This window comes from Mastigoproctus giganteus, chromosome 11 (assembly GCF_048544385.1).
Source record: "Mastigoproctus giganteus isolate SK-2022 chromosome 11, ASM4854438v1, whole genome shotgun sequence".
NCBI lineage: Eukaryota > Metazoa > Arthropoda > Arachnida > Uropygi > Thelyphonidae > Mastigoproctus > Mastigoproctus giganteus.
Window position 1 is genome coordinate 156,032,126 of NC_143585.1, and position 23,678 is coordinate 156,055,803.

The 23,678-nt window shown below is 37.3% G+C and overlaps 1 protein-coding gene across 4 annotated transcripts in view; it reads left to right on the forward strand.

Annotated features, from left to right (window-relative positions):
* Positions 1-23,678, forward strand: part of Trm7-32 (tRNA methyltransferase 7-32) — a 204,503-nt gene that overhangs the window by 106,393 nt on the left and 74,432 nt on the right. For all 4 annotated transcript variants that reach the window (XM_090385277.1, XM_090385281.1, XM_090385278.1 and 1 more), the window contains exon 6: positions 10,985-11,038. In XM_090385277.1, coding sequence (XP_090241403.1) covers positions 10,985-11,038 — 54 coding nt within the window. The remainder of the gene's footprint in view (positions 1-10,984; positions 11,039-23,678) is intronic.

A 23,678-nucleotide genomic window follows, 5' to 3' on the forward strand; every position in this document is an offset into this window, starting at 1 on the left:
TTAGGTCTTTACAGTGCCTACCTTTTCACCAATGAGATCCCAGAAAGGATTGAAACTCAGGATAGGTAGTTGCATACACTTCAAATATACACTGTACCCCTGCTGTATGATATGAATCAGTTCCAGAGACATTGTGAAAATATCATGTGAACCCAATAACACTTTGTTTTTTGCTAATTCATTCCAAGACTTTGGAAGTTGAAATTTTTGATATATAATTAAATTATTTATCTTTTAGAAAGCTGATTTTTATATTGGAAATTGTATTAGTTTTATATAGAATACTGAGTACAGCCAGGCCTTGCATAACGCTAGTTCGATTAATACGTTTTTCAGTTACCACTATTTGAAAAAAATTATTTCACTTTACATGATGCAAATTTCCAGTTAACGCAATCTTTTTTTTTTTTTTTTTTTTTTTATGCGATAGTTGAAAAAGAATTGAATTGTGCATTAAGCTTACTGTGCGTCGGACGGGCAGTAAACAAACATTTGCCTGCTGCCTGCCTCGGTGTGTTCCGTCAACCATCGGAAGAAGACGTGTTACTTGTTTGTCTCCCGCTAATAAAGTCAATGCAGACTTGCATTTAAAAATTCAAATTTTTAAATGAGCCTGATGAAAATGTTACCGCGAAGGAGATAACGGTAAGAGAACTAGATGAAATCTTTCATATCGCAAAGAATCTCAAACAAAAGGTTTGAGGTTCTCTGCGATATTTATTTCGCCAGGGCCCAGAGAAGATTGTTGTCGGCTATTGGAAAAAGTTAACACTCACTGTTAAAATATTTCCGCAACAGTCATTTCTTCATTATGTATTTTATGTCAGAGGTTCCAAAACTTTCTCGGTTGATGGCGCTTATGGTGTCTCAGTAATTTTTTCACGGTGCACCCAGACCCAAAGAAATAACTAACAGTTCCGTTTAGTAGCTATGTCCAAACAACTAAGAAATGTTGAAACTGTTAACTACCCGAGCTAGTAGTTTACAAGTGTCTGACCGATGTCGAGTTTTGTTGTATTTCCCTCGAAAATTTAAAATATTCTGTGGTGCACAGTTTGGGAACCGCTGTTTTATGCAATAAACATTTAATTCCATAATTATCTATTTTATATTTTACATTGTATACAGTTAAAAAGTTATTTAAAAGGTATTTTTAAAATTCTTTATGGACATTCCTGGAGATCAAGGACCAATTACAATTTTTCCTATTGATTATTATATTCGATTAATGTGTTTCTGTTTGGCGCGATGCGCTCACAGGATGTATTAATCGAGGCCAGCCTGTACTGTATTTAGGTACTGTCAAATAAGCAAAATACAAAAAAAATCACTTCAACTAAAGAATTCAAAACCGGAGGGGGCATAAATTCAAATTGAGGAAAGACAGTTATAGAACAGATGTGTTGAAATTTGCTTTTAGCCAGTAGGTTGTTGATTGCTGGAACAAACATTCATCTGTTGTTGTGGAAGTTAAGCTTAAATAAATTCAAGTTGGATCTGGACAAATGTTTAGAGGGAATGGATGTGTGAAATTTTTTTTTTTTTTTTTTTTTTTGGCTGATGCTACATAAGCTTGCTTTCTTGCATCATATGCCTCTACTAGTGCTAAAACAAAACACATGGCCAACATGTTTAAAAATGCTGAAAGGAAGGATTAATTGGTCCGGTCAAAGACAATTGCAAGCCCCTATCATAAAGTGAAATAAGTAGTAGTAGTGTAGTAGTGGCATGTGATGCAAGAAAGCAAGTGTATGAGCTTATGCAGTATTAGCCAAAAAAAAATCACACCATTCCCTCCAAATGCCTGTCCAGTTCCTCCTTAAATTTATTCAACCTATCAACTTCCACGACAGATGGAAGTTTGTTCCAGCAATTAACCACCCACTGGCTAAAGGCAAATTTCCGCACATCTATTCTACATCTGTCTTTTCTTCATTTGAATTTATGCCCCCTCATAAGGTTCGTAATCTGAACAAGTGGAAGGATCCCATCAGAATTCAGTGTGCTCAACCCATTCAAGGCCTTATACACCTCAATCAGATCACCGCGCAGGTGCCTAGTCTCCAGCCACTGCAATTTGCAGAACTTAAGCCTCTCTTGGTAAGAGGATCCCTTCATTCCCCTCACCAATATTGTTGCCCTTCTCTGTACACGCTCAAGCAAATCTACTTCCTTCCTAAAATGAGGCCTCCAGACCTGTACGCAGTACTCAAGGCGTGGCCTGACCATTGCCTTATACAGAGGGACAATCACCTCCTTTTCCCTGCTAGTAAAATTCCTATATATCATTGACAAAACCCCATGACCTGCCCTGGCAGCCTATCTGCACTTCTCAGAAAATTTCAGTTAGTTTAACTTCTGTTCCGGGTAAAATAATGAAGTCACTGGTTAAAGATGCATTGCAGGATCATCTAGACAAGACTGTGCAATAATTCAGACACAGCATTGGTTTGTTGAAGTAGACGCATGTTAATATGATCACTGGTTAGTAGAATCAGCAGCCCTGGGTGCGAAGTGTTCGTGACCAAGCTATTTCTGTGCATTCCTCAAAGCGTTGCCTTCAAGTGATAGATTATATTTTGTTTCAACAACCGTTTTCTTTATTTATTAATTAGTGTAGCTCTTTCGCACTACAAGAAGTAGGCAAATGCCCAGAAAGGAAAGTTACCTTTCTGTTTTTTTATTTCTAGTACAGTGGTTCCAGTTATTCGGGCCACCGGTTAATCGGTGCAGCTGTTTATTTGGGGCAAATCTTAAAAAACAGAACCCAATCGAGAAAATAGCCAGGGGGTTTACTTCGCTTAATTGGGACAAAATGCCATTTAATCGGGGCAGGAGACTGCAGCACTGGAGATTACCCTACGATTGTCTTCGACCGAACTATGTGGTACGGCCGGTTTTCTGGAGGTCACAACCATAAAGCAATTAGCAGTCACCTGCTTATTGGGCTTTTGTGTTAGTGAAATCTATCATAAACTGATAGTAAACTCTTATCTTATTGAATTTGCAATAATACCAACAGCTGGAATTCTGTGGGTTATTATGGTAAAATGTGTTTACATTTCTATGGAATCTTCAATCATATAAAAAAAAGAATTTTCAGAATCTTCTCTTCATTCCTATTTTAAAAGCTTCATATTTTGTTACTCCCTTCTCACTTGCATGTATCATGTTGCTTGCAATTTGTGTGTGTGTTGTGTTTTTTGTTATTGATTGCTTATCTTTTTACTGTTTTAAATTTTAACCCCCACCGACAAATGTCAGTGAACAGAAATGTCAACTAGTTTAGTTATTATGTACATATTGCAGTACATATTAATTATTCCAATTATTACGTATATTCTTCCGAATTTCACATATCATTTAATTTTTTAATTGGTAAGGTAATAAAGGGTAAATTTGTGCTTAATATATCTTTACTTTTATAGCCTGTGAATAATATTTCTCCTATTTTCACTAATTAGAATTGCTGTTTAATAAATTAAAATTCAATTCACAAACGTGATCACAATGACTGGCGCTTACTACACATCGTATAGTGAACGGTACTTATCGTAACGTGATTTGATTGTACAGTGAACCAATTGTAAATTGGGGGTCCATTGTATTTTTAACTATTTACGTGAAACTTCGGATAATTGTGGCAGTCGCTTAATCGGGCCAAAATGCACTAGTCCCGATGTGTCCCAAATAACCGGAATCGACTGTAGTACTAACTAACTAACTTAGCTGCTCGGTCACCTTGTTGTTTTACCTGGGTGGTAAAACCAACACCCAGGGCCAAAAGGAGCAGAACATGGACTGTGACAATTTTCCACCTATTAGGACTGCAAATCCAAATTCATTGGATTTGCACATACCCGATAATGACTTATCCAATCCAAAGAGACTGAGAACAGATGCTCCTGAATGGAAAACCCAAGTTTTCTCATTCTGCATTTGCTAACTAACCAATTCTTAGGTCATTACTCATTGAAAAATATTTTGAGGGCGTAGCTGACTCCCCGAAAATGGTATGACGACTGAAATCTGGCGACCTGCTTGTTGAGACCATCAACTCAAAATACTCTGAATCTCTGAATCATTTGGTGAAGTTCCAGTTAAGGTATCCCCACAACATGCCACACTTAATTCATCCAAAGGTGTTGTTTCTGAATGGGACCTAATGAATGTCTCAGAAGAAGAAATCGTTCAGGAACTGCAGGATCAGAAAATCACACAGGCAAAACGAATTATGATGAAAAAAAGATGAAGTCCTTATTTGTCCACAGTATGTCCTAACTGTGGTTCAAAAGATCATTCCCAGGCTGACTGTAAAGCCCAGGCTCCGCTCTGCCCCATCCAGCCTTTTCTAAAAATTGTGAACAATGGAAATATGAGAAAAAAATCCGGAAATATAAAATAGAAAAGAAAGTTTCGTTCTCAGAAGCAAGAAAGCAAATACAACTAATGATACCTAGACGCACATATGCTGAATCTCTAAAAAGTTTCATTCAGTATCAGTCCAGACTGATACATCAATTCCTCCAAATATCTCTATTTCGGAATGGGCTCATTCCCTGCTCAGCTCTGTACCTCAACCTTCAAAGCAACAGATTTCTAGCAGAGCTAACAGCACGCCAGTCACGATACAATCTTCTGCCGATGCACCTCACGTAAGATCCGTACAAGCAGAGAATGCAGATTATAATCGAAAACAGACGTTTGACTTCTCCCTTATGGATACTAATGAAATTTCCAGTCAAGATGATACAGAAACCATTCTGGAGATCCATCCTTAGGATGAAATACACAAGACCTGTTTTCTCAAAAAGAGAAGATTAAAATTGTCAGTGTCAAACAGACTTCTAAAAAAACAGTCATCTAAATTGAAACAATGAACAATGTTGTCCAATGGAATTGTAGAGGTTTTAGGAGCAATATTGATGACATATACAACATAATTAAGCAGCATAATCCAGTAGGCATCTGCTTACAGGCGACATATCTGATGCCTCAGGTATCTCCCTTGATAAAAAAACTATACTCTTTTCAGACAAGATAGATCTGTTGCAAATAATGCTCGTGGTGGAGTAGCCATTCTCATAGATTTGTGAGTCCCATGCAGATGCATTTCTTTACAAACCTCTATAGAAGCCGTTGCTATCCGATTAGCAATTGGCATCACTCTGACTCTTGTTTCGATCCACCCGATCATCCTTGTATCACGAACTTGAAGGTCTTATCCTGCAGTTGCCAACTCCTTTCTGTTTATCGGGCGACTTCAATGGACACCATCCATTGTAGGGTTCTCCCAATGCAGATGGACGAGAGCAGCTCATTGAAATGCTTATTCATAGACAAAACTTGACCATCCTAAATACTTGTTCACCAACTTACATTCATCTCCCAACAGGAACAGTGTCTGCAATAGACCTATCTATATGCTCTCCAATCCTCTTTCCTAATGTTGAGTGGACAGCTCTAGATGATCCACCAAACCAGTGATGGGCAAACTTTTTTAGGAGTGGGCCAAAAAAAAAAAAAAGAAAAAATTTCGGCGGGTCAATGTAATTTATTATAAAATGCAATAAAGACTCAAAAAAATAGTATATTTTAAAAATTTACTTTTAGCAGTATTGTATGCTACAATATAACCTTCATGTGTAGCTGCTTTCTGAGAACTATTTTTTTTCTTAAAAAAAATTTTGGTAACTTGATAATTTTTTGCGAAGATCTACTTTTCGTTTCCTTTCATATTCGGACATTGCTTCATAATCGGAATTTTTATGCTTAGAAGTGAAGTGACGGGAAATGTATTCTTTGAAGACTGCTACGGTTTCATTGCAGTTGAGACAACAGTGGTTTATCCTTTACAACTGTGAAAAAGTACTTCCAGGTCCATTCATCTTTGAAAACATGGCACTCTGAATCAATTTTACATTTTTTAGTAGACATTTTGGGGTTGAAATATTTTACTAATATCCACAATAAAACTCATAAGCACCAACAACAATACTATTTTTAATAATTTCACCATGATGACACTAACATTCAACATTTATGAAGTTGGAATGTGTCGGCCTGTTCACCATCTTTCCATTCAACGGTAGGTTCCCACTTCGCACACATTCCTAAACCGACTAATGTTATTTGATGTGGTCATGTGGACAAAAATTAGTGCCTCTGTTGGCTTTAATATAAACTCGTAAGCAGTATATTCAAATTCTTCTTTCAAAATCTTTTCTATTTTTTTATTTAAATATAAAAGCAAATAAGTATATTTTAATAAATTTATACATGTTTATTAGGGCGGGTTCCATTTTTTGCACGTGCAAAAGTTTTTAAATCTATTTCTATATAAATTATCACAACTATATTTTGCATATGCAAAAAATATTCAAATTTCTATGTAAATTTTTGCATATGCAACATATGCAAAAAATGGAACATGCCCTTAAATGAATTTTTTTAAAACATTGAAATTGAAAATTTCTATACTATTGTTTTAAAATCTGCAGTGGGCTGGATAGAACCTCTAGGCAGGCCGCATCTGGCCAGCGGGCCGTAGTTTGCCTATTAGTGCACTAAACAGTGACCACTACCCATTAATCTGTAAAATTCAAACATCACACTCTTCAACTGCAAAAAAACCAGATAAAATGGAAATTTTCCAAGGCACATTGGGCCAAGGTATACCTTGGCCCAATCTGATAAACAGATTATCGAATCTTTCCCAATTGACACATCACTGATCATATCACCAAACAAATTCTAGCAGCTGCAGCTATTGCTATCCCACAGTCACAGTCAGACATCTGTAGACCCATAAACTATTGGTGGAATGAGGATTGTAAGAATGCCAAAAAAGAAAAAAACCGAGCGTGGAATATATTCTGCAGATACCCTACTACCAATAATCTTACAAATTATAAGAAACTCAGAGCCAAGGCCCAACACATCAGCAGAGCAATATGGCCTTAGTTACTAATGCTCCTAAAAAAAAAAACAAATAACAATAACAACCGACACATCAGAAAGAAAGCTAAAAGAAACTCTTGGATCCGATTTGCAACTTCAATAAATAAAAATACTGATGTAAGAATAATATGGAAAAAAATAAGACAACTAAATGGCAAATTTCCTCCATTATCCTCACCAATATTCAATTGGAATGGACAGGAGCTTTCTACTCCCGTAGAGATTGCGAATACTCTAAGGACCGTATTCTCCCAGTTGTCTGCCTCGACCTCATATGATCCATCATTTCAGAAGATCAAAGCTTCAGCCAAAAAATCAAAATTTAACTTCAAAACCACCGCTTCTGTACCATGCAATCAGACACTTACTATGATCGAACTTCATGAAGCTATATATTCCTCAAAGAACAGTGCTGCTCATCCCGACAGAGTGTATTACATAATGCTTCAACACTTAGATAACAAAGCATTATCCTTGCTGCTGACCTTTTAAAACCGTATGTTTATTGAACATTCATTCCTCTCTCGCTGGCATCACTCCTATGTACTGGCAATTCCGAAACCAGGGAAAGATCATTCTATCCCCCACAACTATAGATCCATTTCCTTACCAGTTGCTTGAGTAAAACTTTAGAAAAAATTATACACCGCTGATTAACATGGTATCTGGATTCAAAACATCTAATATCTGAAAACCAGTTTGGTTTCAGAAAAAAATTGGTCACCCCTGGATCCTATGGTCAAAGCTGAAACAAATATCAGGAATGCATCTTGTCATGGTCTGCCTTGACATAGAGAAGGCCTTTGATACCACCTGGCATTTTGGTATCTTGAAAGATCTTCATTCCCTTGACCCGAGAGGCCACTTACCATGCTACATACAAAACTTCCTTCGGTATAGATCTTTTCAAGTTCGTTACCGACAAGTCTTCTCGCAAATCTATATACAAGAGGAAGGAGTCCCACAGGGCTCAGTTCTCATTACTACCTTATTTGCATTCAGAATAAATCATATTATCAGACATATTCCCAACACTGAACTCATACCTCTATGCCCGATGATCTGACTGTTTCCTGCAGTTCGCTGAATATGAACTTCATTGAAAGGCAACTACAAATCTCAATAAACAATATTGAACTATGGATGACAGAATGGTTACTGGCTATCTCATCAAAAATCTAGTGACCTTCACTTTTGTAACAAACGAGGGATGCATCCTGACCCAGAGCTACTCCTGACAAATCATCCTATCTCAGTTATGAGTAGCAGTCGCCTCCTCGGTCTAATTTTTGATAGTAAACTTAATTTTTTAGAACATATCAAATATCTCCGGACCTGCCAGAAAAAAAAAAAAAGAACATTCTCAGGGTTCTTTCTTCTACAACATTGGGTGCAGACCGTTACACCTTACTTCACCTGTATAGAACTCTAATTAGATCTCGTCTTGATTATGGGGCCTCGGTGTATGACTCTGCTAGGGAGATTGTGCTAGTACGGCTTGCTCTTATTCAACCTTCTGCCCTCAGGATTGCTACAGGTGCTTATAGAACATTACCAGTACAAAGTCTCTATGCTGAAGCCCATGAAGTTCCACTCTGCCTCAGAAGAAAGGTGCTACTTCTGAATTATGCTGCTAAAATTCAAAGCATGCCTACCCATTCAATTTGGCCTATACTTAGTGATCTACAGTTTAAAATGTTTTACAGAAATAAACCCAGAGCAGTTCAACCTACTGGCATCAGATTGCAGGCTCTATCAGAAAGTTGAAATGCACACCTTGAAAAAGTCCTTCAAGATCCAAACACTTCAGTTCCCCCATGGTCCTGTATTAATCCATCCTGTGACAATTACTTCCTAAATTGGGGAAAAGATTCCCTTGCATTCACCTGAAGCATCTTCAGGTTTTTGTATTCCATATGTTGATTACAGACCTATGATACGAAGGATAAATATTAACATGCAACAACTTCATACTGCTTACACACAAAATTATCTGCATTTCACGAAAATATACACAGATGGATCAAAGTCTGATAGTGAAGTAGGTGCTGCAGCAGTTTCCCCTTTTAACACTATCTCTGTATCTGTGCCTACTGAATGCAACAGTTATACAGCTGAGTTATTCGCCATCAAGCTTGCCCTAGAAAATATTGTCCATCTCTCCATTAAAATATACAGACTCTCCATAATATATACAGACTTGCAGAGTACACTAGTATTCTTACAAAATACCTCCTCACCAACCAATCCTTTAAGAAGTAAGATGATTCATATTGAGGAATGCCAGAAAGTAGTCATCTTCTGCTGGTTCCCAGGCCACACTGGGATCCCAGAAACATCCATCTAACCCAGCATCTTCAGGTTTTTGCATTCCATATGTTGATTACAGACCTATGATACAAAGGATACGGAAGGAACAATGGACACTTCTATGGCAAGCTCAAACAGATAAGTTATTGCGAATAAAACCAGAACCACAGTTATGGACCTCTAGTTTCCTTACTAACAGAAAGGAAGAAGTAATCTTAGACAGAGCATGAATCGGTCACAGCTGGTTTACTCACCTATTTCTCCTCACAGAAAATGATCCTCCACAGTGTTTTCAATGCAACTGTCAGCTCACAATGAAGCACATTCTTGTTGAATGCACTCTGTACAAACATGCTCGGCAATGCTCATTCACCTTCCTTCCAAATCTAAAAGAACCTTTAAAACTCCCTTATATCATAGGCAACGATGCTAATCCCTTAGATTTATTCTGCTTTCTTAAATGAATAAAATTATATGATTGTCTCTGACTGTTTTCATAACAGTCACCGTTGATAACTTTCATATCACTGATAGGTGCAATATGGTCTAAGCAGCCCTTGCACCAACGGTAGAATCAGCTGCTTTATAGAATAACATTTCAAAAAACCAATTCATTTCATTAAAATGCACTACACTTTCATCATTATCACATGTTTGGTTATAAGAATCAAACTTGAATGTTTTTGTGATATTTTTGTAAAGCACATTTCTGGAGGTCACTACCATAAAATTTAAAAAACAATTTGCAGTTTCTGGTTTATTGGGCTTTCTGTTAGTGCAGTCTATTATAAATGGGTAGTAAACTCGATCGTATTGCATTTGCCGTAATACCGATAGCTGGAATTCTGTGGGTTTTTTACGTTATTGTGTTAAAATGTGTTTCCCCTTCAATGTAAACTTCAATCCTATAAAAAAACATAAATAAATTTTCGGAATGTTCTCTTCATTCCCATTTTTTTCCCCCATAAACTTGTTACTCCTTATCTCAACTTGCACATTTTGTGTTAATTGCAATTTGTATATTTTGCTTTGTTTTGATTGTTTATCTTTTTTTACTCTTTTAAATTTCACAACCCAAAAATGTCAGTGAACAGAAATATCAATTAGTTAGTATGTATATATTACAGTGTTAATTAAGCTATGTACGTAAGTGTAAATTTATTTTTATTTTGTTAATTGGTAAGGTGATAAAGTGTAAATTTGTGCTTTATATCTTTACTTTTATGGCCTGTGGATAATATTCCTCCTAATTTTGCTTATTAGTATCTCCATTTAATAGAATTAAAATTCAGTTCACAAACATGATCACAATGACCGGTATTTTTTTAGGGAGAGTCCATCTTAAAGTGATTTGATTGTACAGCGAACCAATCGTAAAGCGGAGGTCCACTGTACTTTTATACCATCAAAGTAGTGTTTTTTAAAAATTTTTTTTTATTTAGGGTACTGCAATACCAAGGCAGTTCAGAGTGAGTGCCTCTACAATATAAGATCAATGAATTAAATAGTAAAACCAGTTTTCTCATTGAAATTTAAAGAATGAAGCTACACTCTACATGTACAATGTTTTGGAGCTCTTGTAGTATTTTTTTTGCTTTTTGCCTTAAATTTGTTTAGGATTTCTAGTATCGTATTTAGCCCCGCAGTAATAACTGTTAATTTATAAATCTTTTATTAATATATTTTTCATTGTTTTACATTTATAATTTTGTAGGCACTGAATATTACAACTCATGTATTAAAGCAAGGAGGTGCTTTTATTGCTAAAGTAAGTTTGTTATAATATTTTAATTAGTGATTTATTTATTTTATTTTATTTTACTTTATTAATAGCAAGATACACAACAGGTAACCATTAACAGTGTATCTGAGATCAGATCAATAAACATAACAATAATATGAAATCCAACAGGACGATAAACATTGATATAGATTCTAACAATAAAAGCATATGTACAAAAGAGGATTGTATGAAGTTAAGTTACCGGTAAAACAAGTAATAATTAATCCGTTAGAGAATAGAAAAATAATATAACAAATAATAAGCTACAATAATTAGATGTGAGCTAGTCACTTTGCAGTTTAAGAGAAGAGGCAAACTTGTGGATGGAGTTCATCAGTGATTGGGAGTTGTCAAAGGAGTCAATGAGAGAGAGTCATTTGCTGATTTGCTGATTCTGTTCAGTGGACTGAACTTCATAAAGTCCGTGTTGGCCGAGTCAAGGCGAAACGGTGTAAGGTTCCTGACTTGTCTACAGGGAGCATTGAAGTTTATTTTACTCAGGATATCAGATGCTTCATAGATTCCAGTGATTACTTTGGCTAGAAGGGCGATGTCAGCAGTAACTCTTCTAGTGCACAGAGGCCTCAGATGAAAGTAATCACACAGCGATTCATAATACACAGTGATAGAATAGAGGATTGCGGTACGTAAGGTAACGGACAAAATTTTTTTGGGCTGCTTCAATTTTGTTAGTTAAAGTCTTTGTGTGAGGATTCCAGATGGGTGAACTGAATTCAAGGATTGGCAGAACAATAGTTTTATAAAGGATAACCGCATATCTGTAGTTTTTGAACTTGTATGTGTTCCGTTTGATGAATCCCAGTGTTTTGAATGCTTTGCTGGTGATTTTAAGGACATGGGCATCGAATTTCCAGCACTGCTGGAAAAGAGAATCTCCAAGTCGTTAACTTGGTCACACCTTTCGATGATCACAGAGTTAACAGTGTACTCCGTATTCATTAATTGTGGAGATCTGCAAGATGAGAAAGAGATTACTTTGCACTTCGAGGGGTTAGCAGACAAGCCATTCAGAGATAGCCACAGAGAGAATTTATTGAGAGCACATTGAAGCTATTGAGAATCGGTGATCTCCTTCACTGCTGAGTAGATCTTAAGATCATCTGCATAGAGAGCAACTTGAACATTGGAGGTGTGGATGAAAGAAGGAAGATCATTTACGAAAACAATGAAGAGAAGAGGACCTAAGGGAGAGCCTTGTGGTACTCCGCTTAGTGGTATAAAACAGTCTGAGTTCACTTGATTGATGATAACTCTCAAGGAACGATGCGCAATATAGCTGCGTAGCCATGAGAGCAAAGGGTCACAGATACCATATAGCTTAAGTTTTTCCAGAAGTTGTTTGTGCGGGACTTTATCAACTGCCTTAGATATGTCTCTGTAGACTGCATCAACTTGTAGGTGGTTATCAAGAGCTTCCGAGGTGTATTGCCAGAAAGGAAGTAAATTTGTGACTACTGACTTGCCACTGCAGAAACCATGTTGATTCGGATCGATGAAAGGCCTGAAGAATTCGAAGAGATGTTTGTGTACTGCTGTGTCGAAGAGTTTAGCCACGCTGTTTTGCAAGGTTATGGGTCTGTAATCAGACACGTCATTTTTATCACCTTTTTTTCGCTGGTGTCTTCCAAGCATTTGTAATAGACCTAAGAAAGTGATAATCAAAATTCTTAATAAAGGAAAGTAATTACTTTCCTTTATTAAGAATTATTCAGACTCTTAACTAAGAGGATGAGCATCGTGTGTTTTGTCTTCTTGTATGTTGTGCCCCAAAAAATGTAACCAAGCATCAAAACTTATTATTGTTGGAAAATGTACAGTAGAATTTAAGGTGTACTAAATCATTATCACATAGTGCAAAAACTATGTGATAATGATTTAGTACAAAAACAAATCTATAGATAACTGCATATTTTAGCATTGTAATGAGAATAGGCATCCACACAGACAGTTAAGTCCTTGTGGATGCCTATTCTATAGTTAAGAGGACGGCGGCAGTTACGTGCCCAAATTTCAGAGTAGAAAACTAATATATTTTCTTCTGTTTTTTTCTTTTCTTACACCTTATATTTTTCTTTCTCCAATCTATTGGTGAATACTAGGGAGTAGAGGTCCCTATGTCCTCTTTCTGTTCCTTTCACCTTTTCTTCTTCCTCCATTATTCCTCTGAAGTAATACATTGATATGGGCCATGGAAATAAAAATAAACTGTGCCACTTTTACTGTTTACCCTTTTCAAGATGGTATTGTGCAAAGTGGTCATTTTGCTTCAGGTCACTAGGTGGTAGATGACTCATCAACCAGTGCAATACCACCACTTTGCTTATTGGTGGCTTGAAGTGGTGGAACCCATGTTTAGTCTCCATAGCTAAGTTCCAGTCAACCCTTCCCCATCTCTTCCATCATGCAGTATGACTGATGACTTGAGGTTATGATGGACATCATAGCGAGATCCAGTCTTCCTTACATTTTGAGGGTACAGGTCTAAAATGGTGTTCGCAGGCCAGCCGCTAGTTACTACACTGGACCGAACCTATTGGTAACTCTCTAGGAAGCTTCCAGATCAGCTAGTGTATAATCTTGCTACCTCTACTCTGCCAGATAGTGACTGGAGGAAGTCCAAGTAGTGTGTATGCAGGGGGCATTGTCGAGGCCATGTTATGTCAAGGATCTGGGTATATTCTTACCATGAGTATACCATAACCAAAAATTTCATTACTTCATACAGCATGTCACCCTCCCACTTTTTCTTACTATTGAATACACCATGAATTGTCAAATTAATAGAGTAAGCTTATCTGCAAAAAGATCTAAACCTCTCAAACACTTCTTAGTTCATTTCACAAATAGACGTGGTCTCAATTCCAATCTCAATGATGCCCATTTCCATTTGCAGTCTGCCAAACCCCATGTACTTTTTCTGACAGAATCTCAGTTATCGGTTGATTCAACTACTGCTCATCTCAGTTGCCCAAATTATTTGCTGTATGATTCCTTTCACCTCAAAGCCGGTACTTGTGCATGTGTCTGTTACTAAGCCAAATTACTAAGCCTCTGTCCTGACAAAGGCTTAGTAATTTGGAATCTCCTCTTTCGATGTTCTCTGGCTTAAAATCCCTCTACCTCATTCTGTCAAATTCATCTGTTGTCTCTACCGTTCTCCTAACTCCACTAATCACACGAAACTCTTTGACTTTCTCCAGTCCAACTTTCCTAACAGTGAGGTAATTTTCCTTGGTGATTTTAATGTTCACAACTCCAGCTGGCTTCTGTTTTCTAGTCACATTGACCTGTTTGCTCAGATTGTGTCAGTGAAATTATTCTTATAGGATTGGAATCCTTTATCCCACACAACACTTTAAAATCTTGTCCTTTTTCTAGATCTTGGTTTTCCAAATGTGCTAAGGCTGTTCAAGAGAAGAATGTTGCTTATCATAATTGGCTTGTTTCCAATTCTTCAGTTTCATTTTCTGCCTACATCAAAGTTTGCAACAATTGTAAAGCAGTTATTAATCAGTCCAAACTAGATTTTGAACAGGCTAAGAGTCGAAAACCTGCTTCTTGCCCTAATGGTAGCCGAGCATTCTGGTCTCTTGCCAAAGAGACCAGAATGCTCGGAATCTTTCGCAAGAGACTATTGGCCGCAACTTTTGCCTATCTCTGCTCCCACCTCTGTCAAAACCAGATTGTTCTGTTGTCACTTCAGCCAAGGATAAAGCTGATTTGCTAGAATCCTATTTTTCTTCCAACTCATGTATTAATGATCTTGGTAAAACACCTTCCACCATTCCCAACACGCTCCATTCAATGCCTCCTGTGGTGTTCCATCAAAAGGACATCAGCAGGATTTTGACGAACCTTGATGCTAAGAAAGCTCCAGGTTCTGATGGTATTTTTCCACTTGTTCTCAAAACCTGTGCTCCCGAGCTTCCTCCTATTCTTTGTCGCCTTTTTTCACTTTCTTATTTCAAAGGTGTTTTTCCTTCTGCTTGAAAATTTGCTCATATCCAGTCAGTTCCTAAAAAAAAAAAATTGACAAATCCCTCCCATCCAATTATCATCCCATTGCAATTACTTTTACGCTTTCTAAAGTAATGGAGAAATCAATTAACCATCAACTCTTAAACTACCTAGAAATCTTCCGTCTGATCAATGATCACCAGTGTGGATTCAGTGTCAATCTACTGGTGATATTCTGGCTTATGTTAGCCATTTATGGACTAATTCAATGGAAAAGTTTGGTGAAACACAAGTAGTTGCTCTAGACATCTCAAAGGCTTTTGATCGTAATTGGCATAAAGGTCTTCTAAACAAGCTTCCATCTTATGGTTTGCCAATTGTTTTTGTAATTGGTTATCCAGTTTTCTCTCTGATCGCTCACTGAGGGTGATGGTAGATGGCTCTCTGTCTTCTAACTTCTCCACTAATGCTGGTATCCTTGAGGTTCAGTTCTTTCCCCCACTCTTTTCCTCTTGTATATTAATGACTTTCTTCCATTGATTGTAAATCCTATCCATAATTTTGCTGATGATAGCGCATTGCATTCCACTTTCCATTTTAAGAAACCTTGTCCTTCTCAATCAGCTTCAACTTCTCAAATATCTGCTCCCAATTCCTTAAATGTCGATCTCCAGGTAATTCTCGAGTGGGGCAGAGACAACTTAGTTGATTTCGATCCGTCTAAAACTCAGTCTTGTCTTATATCTAGCAAAAAGGATTCTTCTGTTCCTATGCTTATCTTTGGTGACACTTTGATTTCTAGGTAAGTTGATATATCTCTTTTGGGAGATTACCCTGACTTCTAATCTCTCTCTCTTGGCACAAGCACATTACAAATATTGCTTCCTCTGCATCTAAAAAACTTGGTTTACTCTTTCACTGTCGACATTACTTTTCTTCCAAACAGCTGTTTACTCTGTAAAAATCTCAAATCCGCCCTACTGTGACATTAGTAGAGGCATATGATGGAAGAAAGCAAGCTTATGCAGCATCAGCCAAAAAAAAAAAAAAAAAAAAAAAAAAAACACCCCCACTTCCACTTCACCCCTCCTGTTCGTTTGAAATACCTGTCCAGCTGAGCCTTAAATTTATTTAGGCTATCAACTTCCACGACAAGGGATGGAAGTCTGTTCCACCAACCAACTACCCGCCGGCTAAAGGCAAATTTCCGCACGTCTATCCTACATCTGGCTTTCCTCGATTTGAATTTATGCCCTCTCAGATGATTATTCTGAGCAAGAGGAAGAATCCCATCAGTATTGAGCATGCTCAAATCATTCAAGACTTTATACACCTCTATCAGTGTTCCATTCACTAATCTTGTTGCCCTTTTCTGTACTAGTCCCAGCAGCTCTACATCCTTCTTGAAATGAGGCTTCCAGACCTGTATACAGTACTCAAGGTGTGGCCTGACTATTGCCTTATACAAGGGAATAATCACATCCTTATTCCTGCTAGAAAAATTCCTGTATATCATTGATAAGACACCATGAGCTACTTTTGCAGCCCGTCTGCACTGCTCAGAGAACTTCATATCTGCCTGCACAATTATCCCCAGATGCTTTTCATTCTCTACCACTGTCAGTGTTAGTACCACAGAGTTGATACTTTGCTCTGGGGTTGCTGTTTCCCCTATATAGTACTTTACATTTGTCAAGGTTAAACTTCATTTGCCACCTCTCAGCCCATCTGCTCAACCTTTCCAGATCCTGTTGCAGCAGCATAGTGTCAGTAGTGTCCTTGACAATCTTGCCAACCTTTGTATCGTCTGCAAACGTGGACATTAAGCTTGATATACCATCATCAATATGATTTATAAATACAGAAAACAATAATGGACCCAACACTGAACCCTGAGGGACTCCACTAATAACATTAGTCCACGATGAGCAGTGTCCATTGATTACCACTCTCTGTCTTCTCCCCCTCAACCACCCCTTTATCCATAGCAGCAGTTTGCCTCCAATGCCACACTGCTCCAATTTGTGCAGCAGTCTTCCATGTGCAACAGTATCAAAAGCCTTTCTAAGATCCAAGTATATAATATCAAAGTTATTCGCTGCATCCAGTTCTTTGTGACTGATCATAGAATCCATTCAGAAGAGGACAGTTGGGTTAATTAATGACTCATCTCTAACATTCTCTCCACTTGCTGTCTCATAAGCATACTGTTTCTGCTGCATGCCTTTTCTACAGGTACTTCCATGGGCACTGTTCTTCTGAATTGACTTCTATAATTCCCACTTTCTTTTTTTTTTTTTTACAGAAGTTTAAGTTCTAATGTCAACAAATATCTTCTCTCGTCTTCTCAAGGCGCCTCCGTAGCCAGGTGGGAAGGAGCAGCAGTGCGTAGCACACGCTTCTTGATTAGACCGGTGTTCGAGCCCGTCACCACCAAATACGGAGGATGCGGAAAGGTCAGGGAATGACCACCGCATATCCTGGAGCAATATGGCCTTCATTGCTAATGCTCCTAAACACCAAATAACAAACAAACAAATCGTCTTCTCAATGGCGCCTCCGTAGCCAAGTGGGCAGGAGCAACAGTGCGTAGAACACACTTCTTGATTAGGCTGGGGTTCGAGCCCGTGACCAAATACGGAGGATGTGGAAAGATCAGGAAATGACCACCGCATATCCTGGAGCAATATGGCCTTAGTTGCTAATGCTCCTAAAAGCCAAATAACAACAACATCGTCTTCCCAACCTCCAACCCAAGCACAATACTATGTACTATAGTTCTAATACCTCTCTTGTTTGGGGTTTTCATTAAAAAAAAAAAAAGGAAGAAAAAAAAAGTAATCTTTTATCTATTGGTAGTTCTGCCATTTAACTAGGATGCTTTGTTGGATTAAAACATTTTCTAGTTTCATAGGTTTCTGTTTTATTTAGAGATGGATGTCAGTTACATTCATGTAGTTTTAGGTAGGTCTCCTCTAATCATGTTCTATTCCATTTTTTGAAATTTTGCTTATCTATGGATTTGTTTAAACTTTATTTTTTCAGTTATATTAAGCTCAGTGGTTTTTTTTACAAATTTTTTCGTTTTATGGTTTAATTTATTGATATGCATTATGATTTGATTCCTTGTGTGAGGGAGGGAATCCATAGCTTCAAAAAATTAATGTATCATTTGTTTTATTTCACTTATATAGTGGATCTTGAGGAAGAAGCATTTGCTGAATGTTGATGTTATACAACTAAGCATTCGCACTATTGCAGCATTCAATACTCAATTTAATCATGCCCATGCAGCATCGTGGGATTTTGTTTTTTTTTTCTATTGCCCAAGGGTTTTCTTTGTTTGAACTTACACTACATAAGACTATTATGTATTCCTTTGAGTGTTTGTAACTTCTCACACTTCACTTTACTAAAATAGTCTTGGAGGGCAGGAGGAGCAGTGCGTAGCACATGCTTCTTGATTAGACCGGGGTTCCAGTCCGTGCCTACCAAATATGGAGGATGTGGAAAGGTCAGGGAATGACTACTGCATATTCCCCCCGGAGCAATATGGCCTTAGCTGCTAATGCTCCTAAAAACCAAATAACAAACAAACAATAGAGACATAGTCACTATAAATGGTTATGTGTCTCCAAGACTATTTGAGTAAGAGGAAACTCTAATATAACACAAAACTAATGTGACAAATTAATGCTATAATTAGGGTTATACTTAAGGTGGACCAGAACCTAAGGTGGACCAGAACCAGGGTGTTTTTGCTGTTAGCAACATTTGATTATGTTTAACAACAGATTGTCGAGTTTTGATTTCAGATTTTGAAAAAATGCTGTGAGTTATGTCAAAATTTGTGTGTCTTTAATTCTGCCCCCGACATGATAGGTAGGATCATACACTGAAAATCTTGCGGATTAACTCGAGACTTGAGGGAATCTGCAGGATTCTAGGGGGCAAAAATTTTTATCAATGTGGCCTGCACTTGTAGGTAGAATCTGTTTTGTAGAGATTCTACAAAAGAATCTCTTTGTAGAGAGTCATTTGAACAAAGGTTTTTCAAGAATTTTTGCTGGTATTTTTGAGGATACCTTAAGGATTCAGGGAATCTGCTAGTTGGGGAGGGGAGTAAGGATAATATAGATCTGCATTTATCTGATGATATGGGTCAAAGTAATCCTTGCACTCACCTAAAGAATTCTTGTTTGTTACCACAACAGCTGATGATGACAAGGTGTTCTGAGGGTAGCAACATTTCAAGTGAGCAGGATGAGAAAGATAGGGAAAGAAGCTTAAATAACTTCAAGGGGTGTGTGTCTGGGTAATAACTGTAGAAGAATACTTAGTCTTAATTGTGTCCATAGTTAGAAGGGGTGGTGGTGCCATTCTTCTTATCAAAAACAGCTTGAGCCCAAAAAGAGCTTTTGCCGAGTCAGAAGTCACTTCTGGCAGCATAGAATCTGTGTGATGTGAGTTTGCTTCCAATACCTTTAACACGGACAAGTGCCAAGCAAATTGAAATTGAATTTATTTTTAATTGTAAAAGAAACTAAATAAATAAAAAAATATATATTCAATTTCATATTGCTTGGCACCTGTCTGTGTTAAAGGTATTGTACAGTTGTATATTATTTGGTGGGATTTCCACTGCTTAGTTAGTAATCACTGATTATGACTTCCGTTTAAGGTTCTTTCTCAGAATGAGATTACTGTTGCTTTACTCTCTAAGTTTTTCACACGTTTAGTTTGAATTCGTCCTTTCTACTTTTTGGAATCCTGTACATTTGGCTTTCTGTTCCTGGCCTTATTAAGTGTAGTATCTTCCCTGAACAACTGCTAGGTTTGGCACTTTGCTTCTCTGACATCGGTCTCAGATCTACTGTCTGTTTGGGAGCCTTGCATCATTTAACTGAGATTTTATTTGGTGGAATAAATTTTATCAATGGATATGAATATTCTGTTATCTTCAAAGTTTTTTTGCCTGCTGGATTTTCACACTCTTCAGTGGATTCACTAAACCTTTAATCAACCCCAGATGTAGCCAAACTGAGAATTTCTCTTTCTACAGCAGTTTATCATCTTGGAAGTTTGGAATAGTGTTCTACATGCCCTGTTCTCTGATCATCTAAATTTTATCAGAATTTTATCTCCTGTAGATCGGAATTATTCTTGTTCTCCTTTCTGTTTCACATGTTCCTTCACGTATTGATATGCCTGTGGCCTTTGGTCCACCATTTCATGTTTTTAGGCCATCTTTCCCACTTTTTTTTTTTTTTTTTCCAACGATAGAGGTCATCACTATCTGTTTCTCTCAATTTATATAACTCAGTGACTTATCATTGTTTCCCCCTTTTGCATCTTGGCTGTGTATGTCACTTCTCTGTTCAGCTTAATGACTCCAGGTAACTCCCACTTTTATTTTTAGTTTTGATTTCCCTTCTTCTCTACAAGCTTATGGTATTAACACCCATTTTTACTAACTCTTGCTTATACCAGAACCCTTTCTTTAAGGTTGGGCCTTACACACCCAGTAAGCTCAGTACTTTTAATGACTTTTTTTACGTGTTTTATCTTTATACTGTCTTTTTCTATTTTTTTCCCATTCGTAAAACTAGAGTGATATGAACGCTCTATCTATCCTCAATCCTATCGCTGTTTTTGCCTTCTTTTGAACATCTTTTCTTCCCCTTCCCCTAGAATTTTACAATTTGCTTGTCTACATTTTTTCGATCAATTTTCACTGCTTATTATAAATTTGAATTTTAATTTTCAACCACGTTTATTTAATTACCTTTCACCCCTTCTGCACTTCACATATATTTGTATTATATTTCACACACTACACTTTTGTAAATTTGTATTTATTTTGAAGTACATTATTAACTTAACTTTTACGGTGCATAGGGACTACCTTAGAAACATAAATACTCGGAAAATCTAACAAGGGATAAATAACGAACACGATAATTCAGTGGAATTATTGTGGCTTTCACTATAATATTAACTACCTATATGACCTTCTAAATATACACCAATATGTCCCTGCATTCAAGAGGCATATTTGAATCCTCAAGACACAAAAAAAACTGTCCCAGTATAATATATATTGAAAAGACAGAACCCATAAAAATGCTATACATGGTGGTGTAACCGTTTTAAGAAACCCACATGTTCCTACCAAACATATCTTACTTATCTCTCCCCTCGAGGCAATAGCAGTCTATACAGCTGCTGATATCCACATTACAATCGGCTCCTTATACATTTCACCAAGAAAATGATCTAAACAACCTCATAGCTCAACTCCCTACACCTTTCCTTATTCTGGGAGACTTAAATGGTCAACACACACACACACACACACACACTGTGGAGTAACAACGTCTATCAAAGGGGGAAACTAATTGAACAATAACAACCTTCTTATAAATGATGGGACACCTACAATACATAAGTCTGTTGCAGAACGAATACTGCAATAGACTTGTGTATTGGAGTTTTGGAGACTTGTGGCAGAGAATAAAAATGCATGGGATGTATATAAAGTATCAGGCGACACAGAAGCCCAAAGTAGATTTAGCTAGTCTGTAATGAAGTCACAATGGAGGGTAGGCAAGTGAAGGCAGACAACTAGAAATCTTTGGTAAAGGATGCAAAGAAAAACAACAAGGATTTCTTTACTTATATAAACTCTAGAAGGAAGGGGATGAATCAGATAGGTCCACTTTGATATCAATGGTTCGACTATTGATGATCCTGCTCAGGTAGCTGACAAACAATGAGTATTTTGCGACATTCACACATGAGTAATTCTGTAGGGAAGTGGAGGTCAGAAGTTTATTAAACTCTTAACAGGGAGCTGCTAGAGTTTACTTCTGTTCCAGGAACAATAATGGAATCACTGGTTAAAGAAGCATTGCAGGATCATCTAGACCAGTGGTTTTCAAACTATCTGTGGTGAAGGACTAGTCCTTTTAGTTCCAATCCGCTGTGGACTGGTACTTTCGTAAAATTCAATCATCACGGACTGGTAATGGAAGAATCGTCGCAGACCAATAACAAACATTTAGTGGACCGGCACTGGTCTGTGGATCACTCTTTGAGTAGCACTCATCTAGACAAGACTGAAGTAATAATTCAAACACAGCATGGATTTGTTAGGGCGCCTCCGTAGCCAGGTGGGAAGGAGCAGCAGTGCGTAGCACATGCTTCTTGATTAGACCGGGGTTCGAGCCCGTCACCACCAAATACGGAGTATGCGGAAAGGTCAAGGAATGACCACCGCATATCCCGGAGCAATATGGCCTTAGTTGCTAATGCTCCTAAAAACCAAATAACGAACGATGGATTTGTTAAGGGGGAAGTCTTGTCTGACAAATTTGATTGGATACTATGATGTGGTCACAGAAGTTCCTTTGTGACCACATCAGAACAGAATGCAAAAAAGAATTTTGATATCATACTTATATATTTTCTGATTATTTGGGACACATCAGAACTAGTGCATTTTGGCCCAATTAAGCACCTGCCCCAATTATTCGAAGTTTAATGTAAAAAAAAAGTTAAAAATACATTTAATTCTATTAAACAGTGATTCTAATTAGAAAAAACTGGAGGAATATTATCCACAGGCTATAAAAGTAAAGATATTTATAAGCACAAATTTACCCTTTATTACCTTACTAATTAAAAAATTCAGTGATACATAAAAATTGGAAGAAAATACTGATAATCGGAATAATTAATACCTACTGTAATATGTACATTAACTAATTTACATTTCTGTCACTGACATTTGTGGGTGGGGTTAAAATTTAAAACAGTAAAAAGATAAGCAATCAGTAACAAAGAACACAGCACACAAATTGCAAGTAACATGATACGCAGCGCAAGTGAGAACGGAGTAACAAGTTACGAAGCTTTAAAAATAGGAATGAAGATAAGATTCTGAAAATTAATTTTTTTATATGATTGAAGATTCCATGGAAGTGTAAACCCATTTCACATAATAACCCATAGAATTCGAGCTGTCGGTATTATCCCAAATTCAATAAGATTTGAGTTTATTATCTGTTTATGATAGGTTGCACTAACAGAAATGCCCAATAAACAGGTGACTGCTAATTGTTTTTATTGTTTTATGGTTGTGACCTCCAGAAATACGACTGAACTACGTGGTATGGTCGGAGACAATCGTAGGGTAATGTCCGGTGCTGCTGTCTCCTGCCCTGATTAAACTGCATGTTGTCCCAATTAAGCGAAGTAAACCCTGGCTATTTTCTCATTTGGGTTCTGTTTATTAAGATTTGCCCCAAATAAATGGCTGCCTTGATTACCGGTGGTCCAAATAACCGGAATCCACTGTACTTGGATTTCTGGAAAGATTTTGATATTGTTGCACATGGAAGACTACTGTACAAATTGTAGCAGTATGGCATTAAGGGCAAGTTGCTACAATGGATAAAAGGATAAGTGGGAAAAAACAGAGTGTTGATCAATGGACACTGCCCTTCATGGATCAATGCTGTTAGTAGAGTTCCCCCCACCAGGGTTTGGTATTGAGCCCATTGTTATTTTGCATATTTATTAATGATATTGGTGACATTACATGAGGCTTAATGTCCAAAGTTGGCAGGTGAATCAAGGGTTGGCG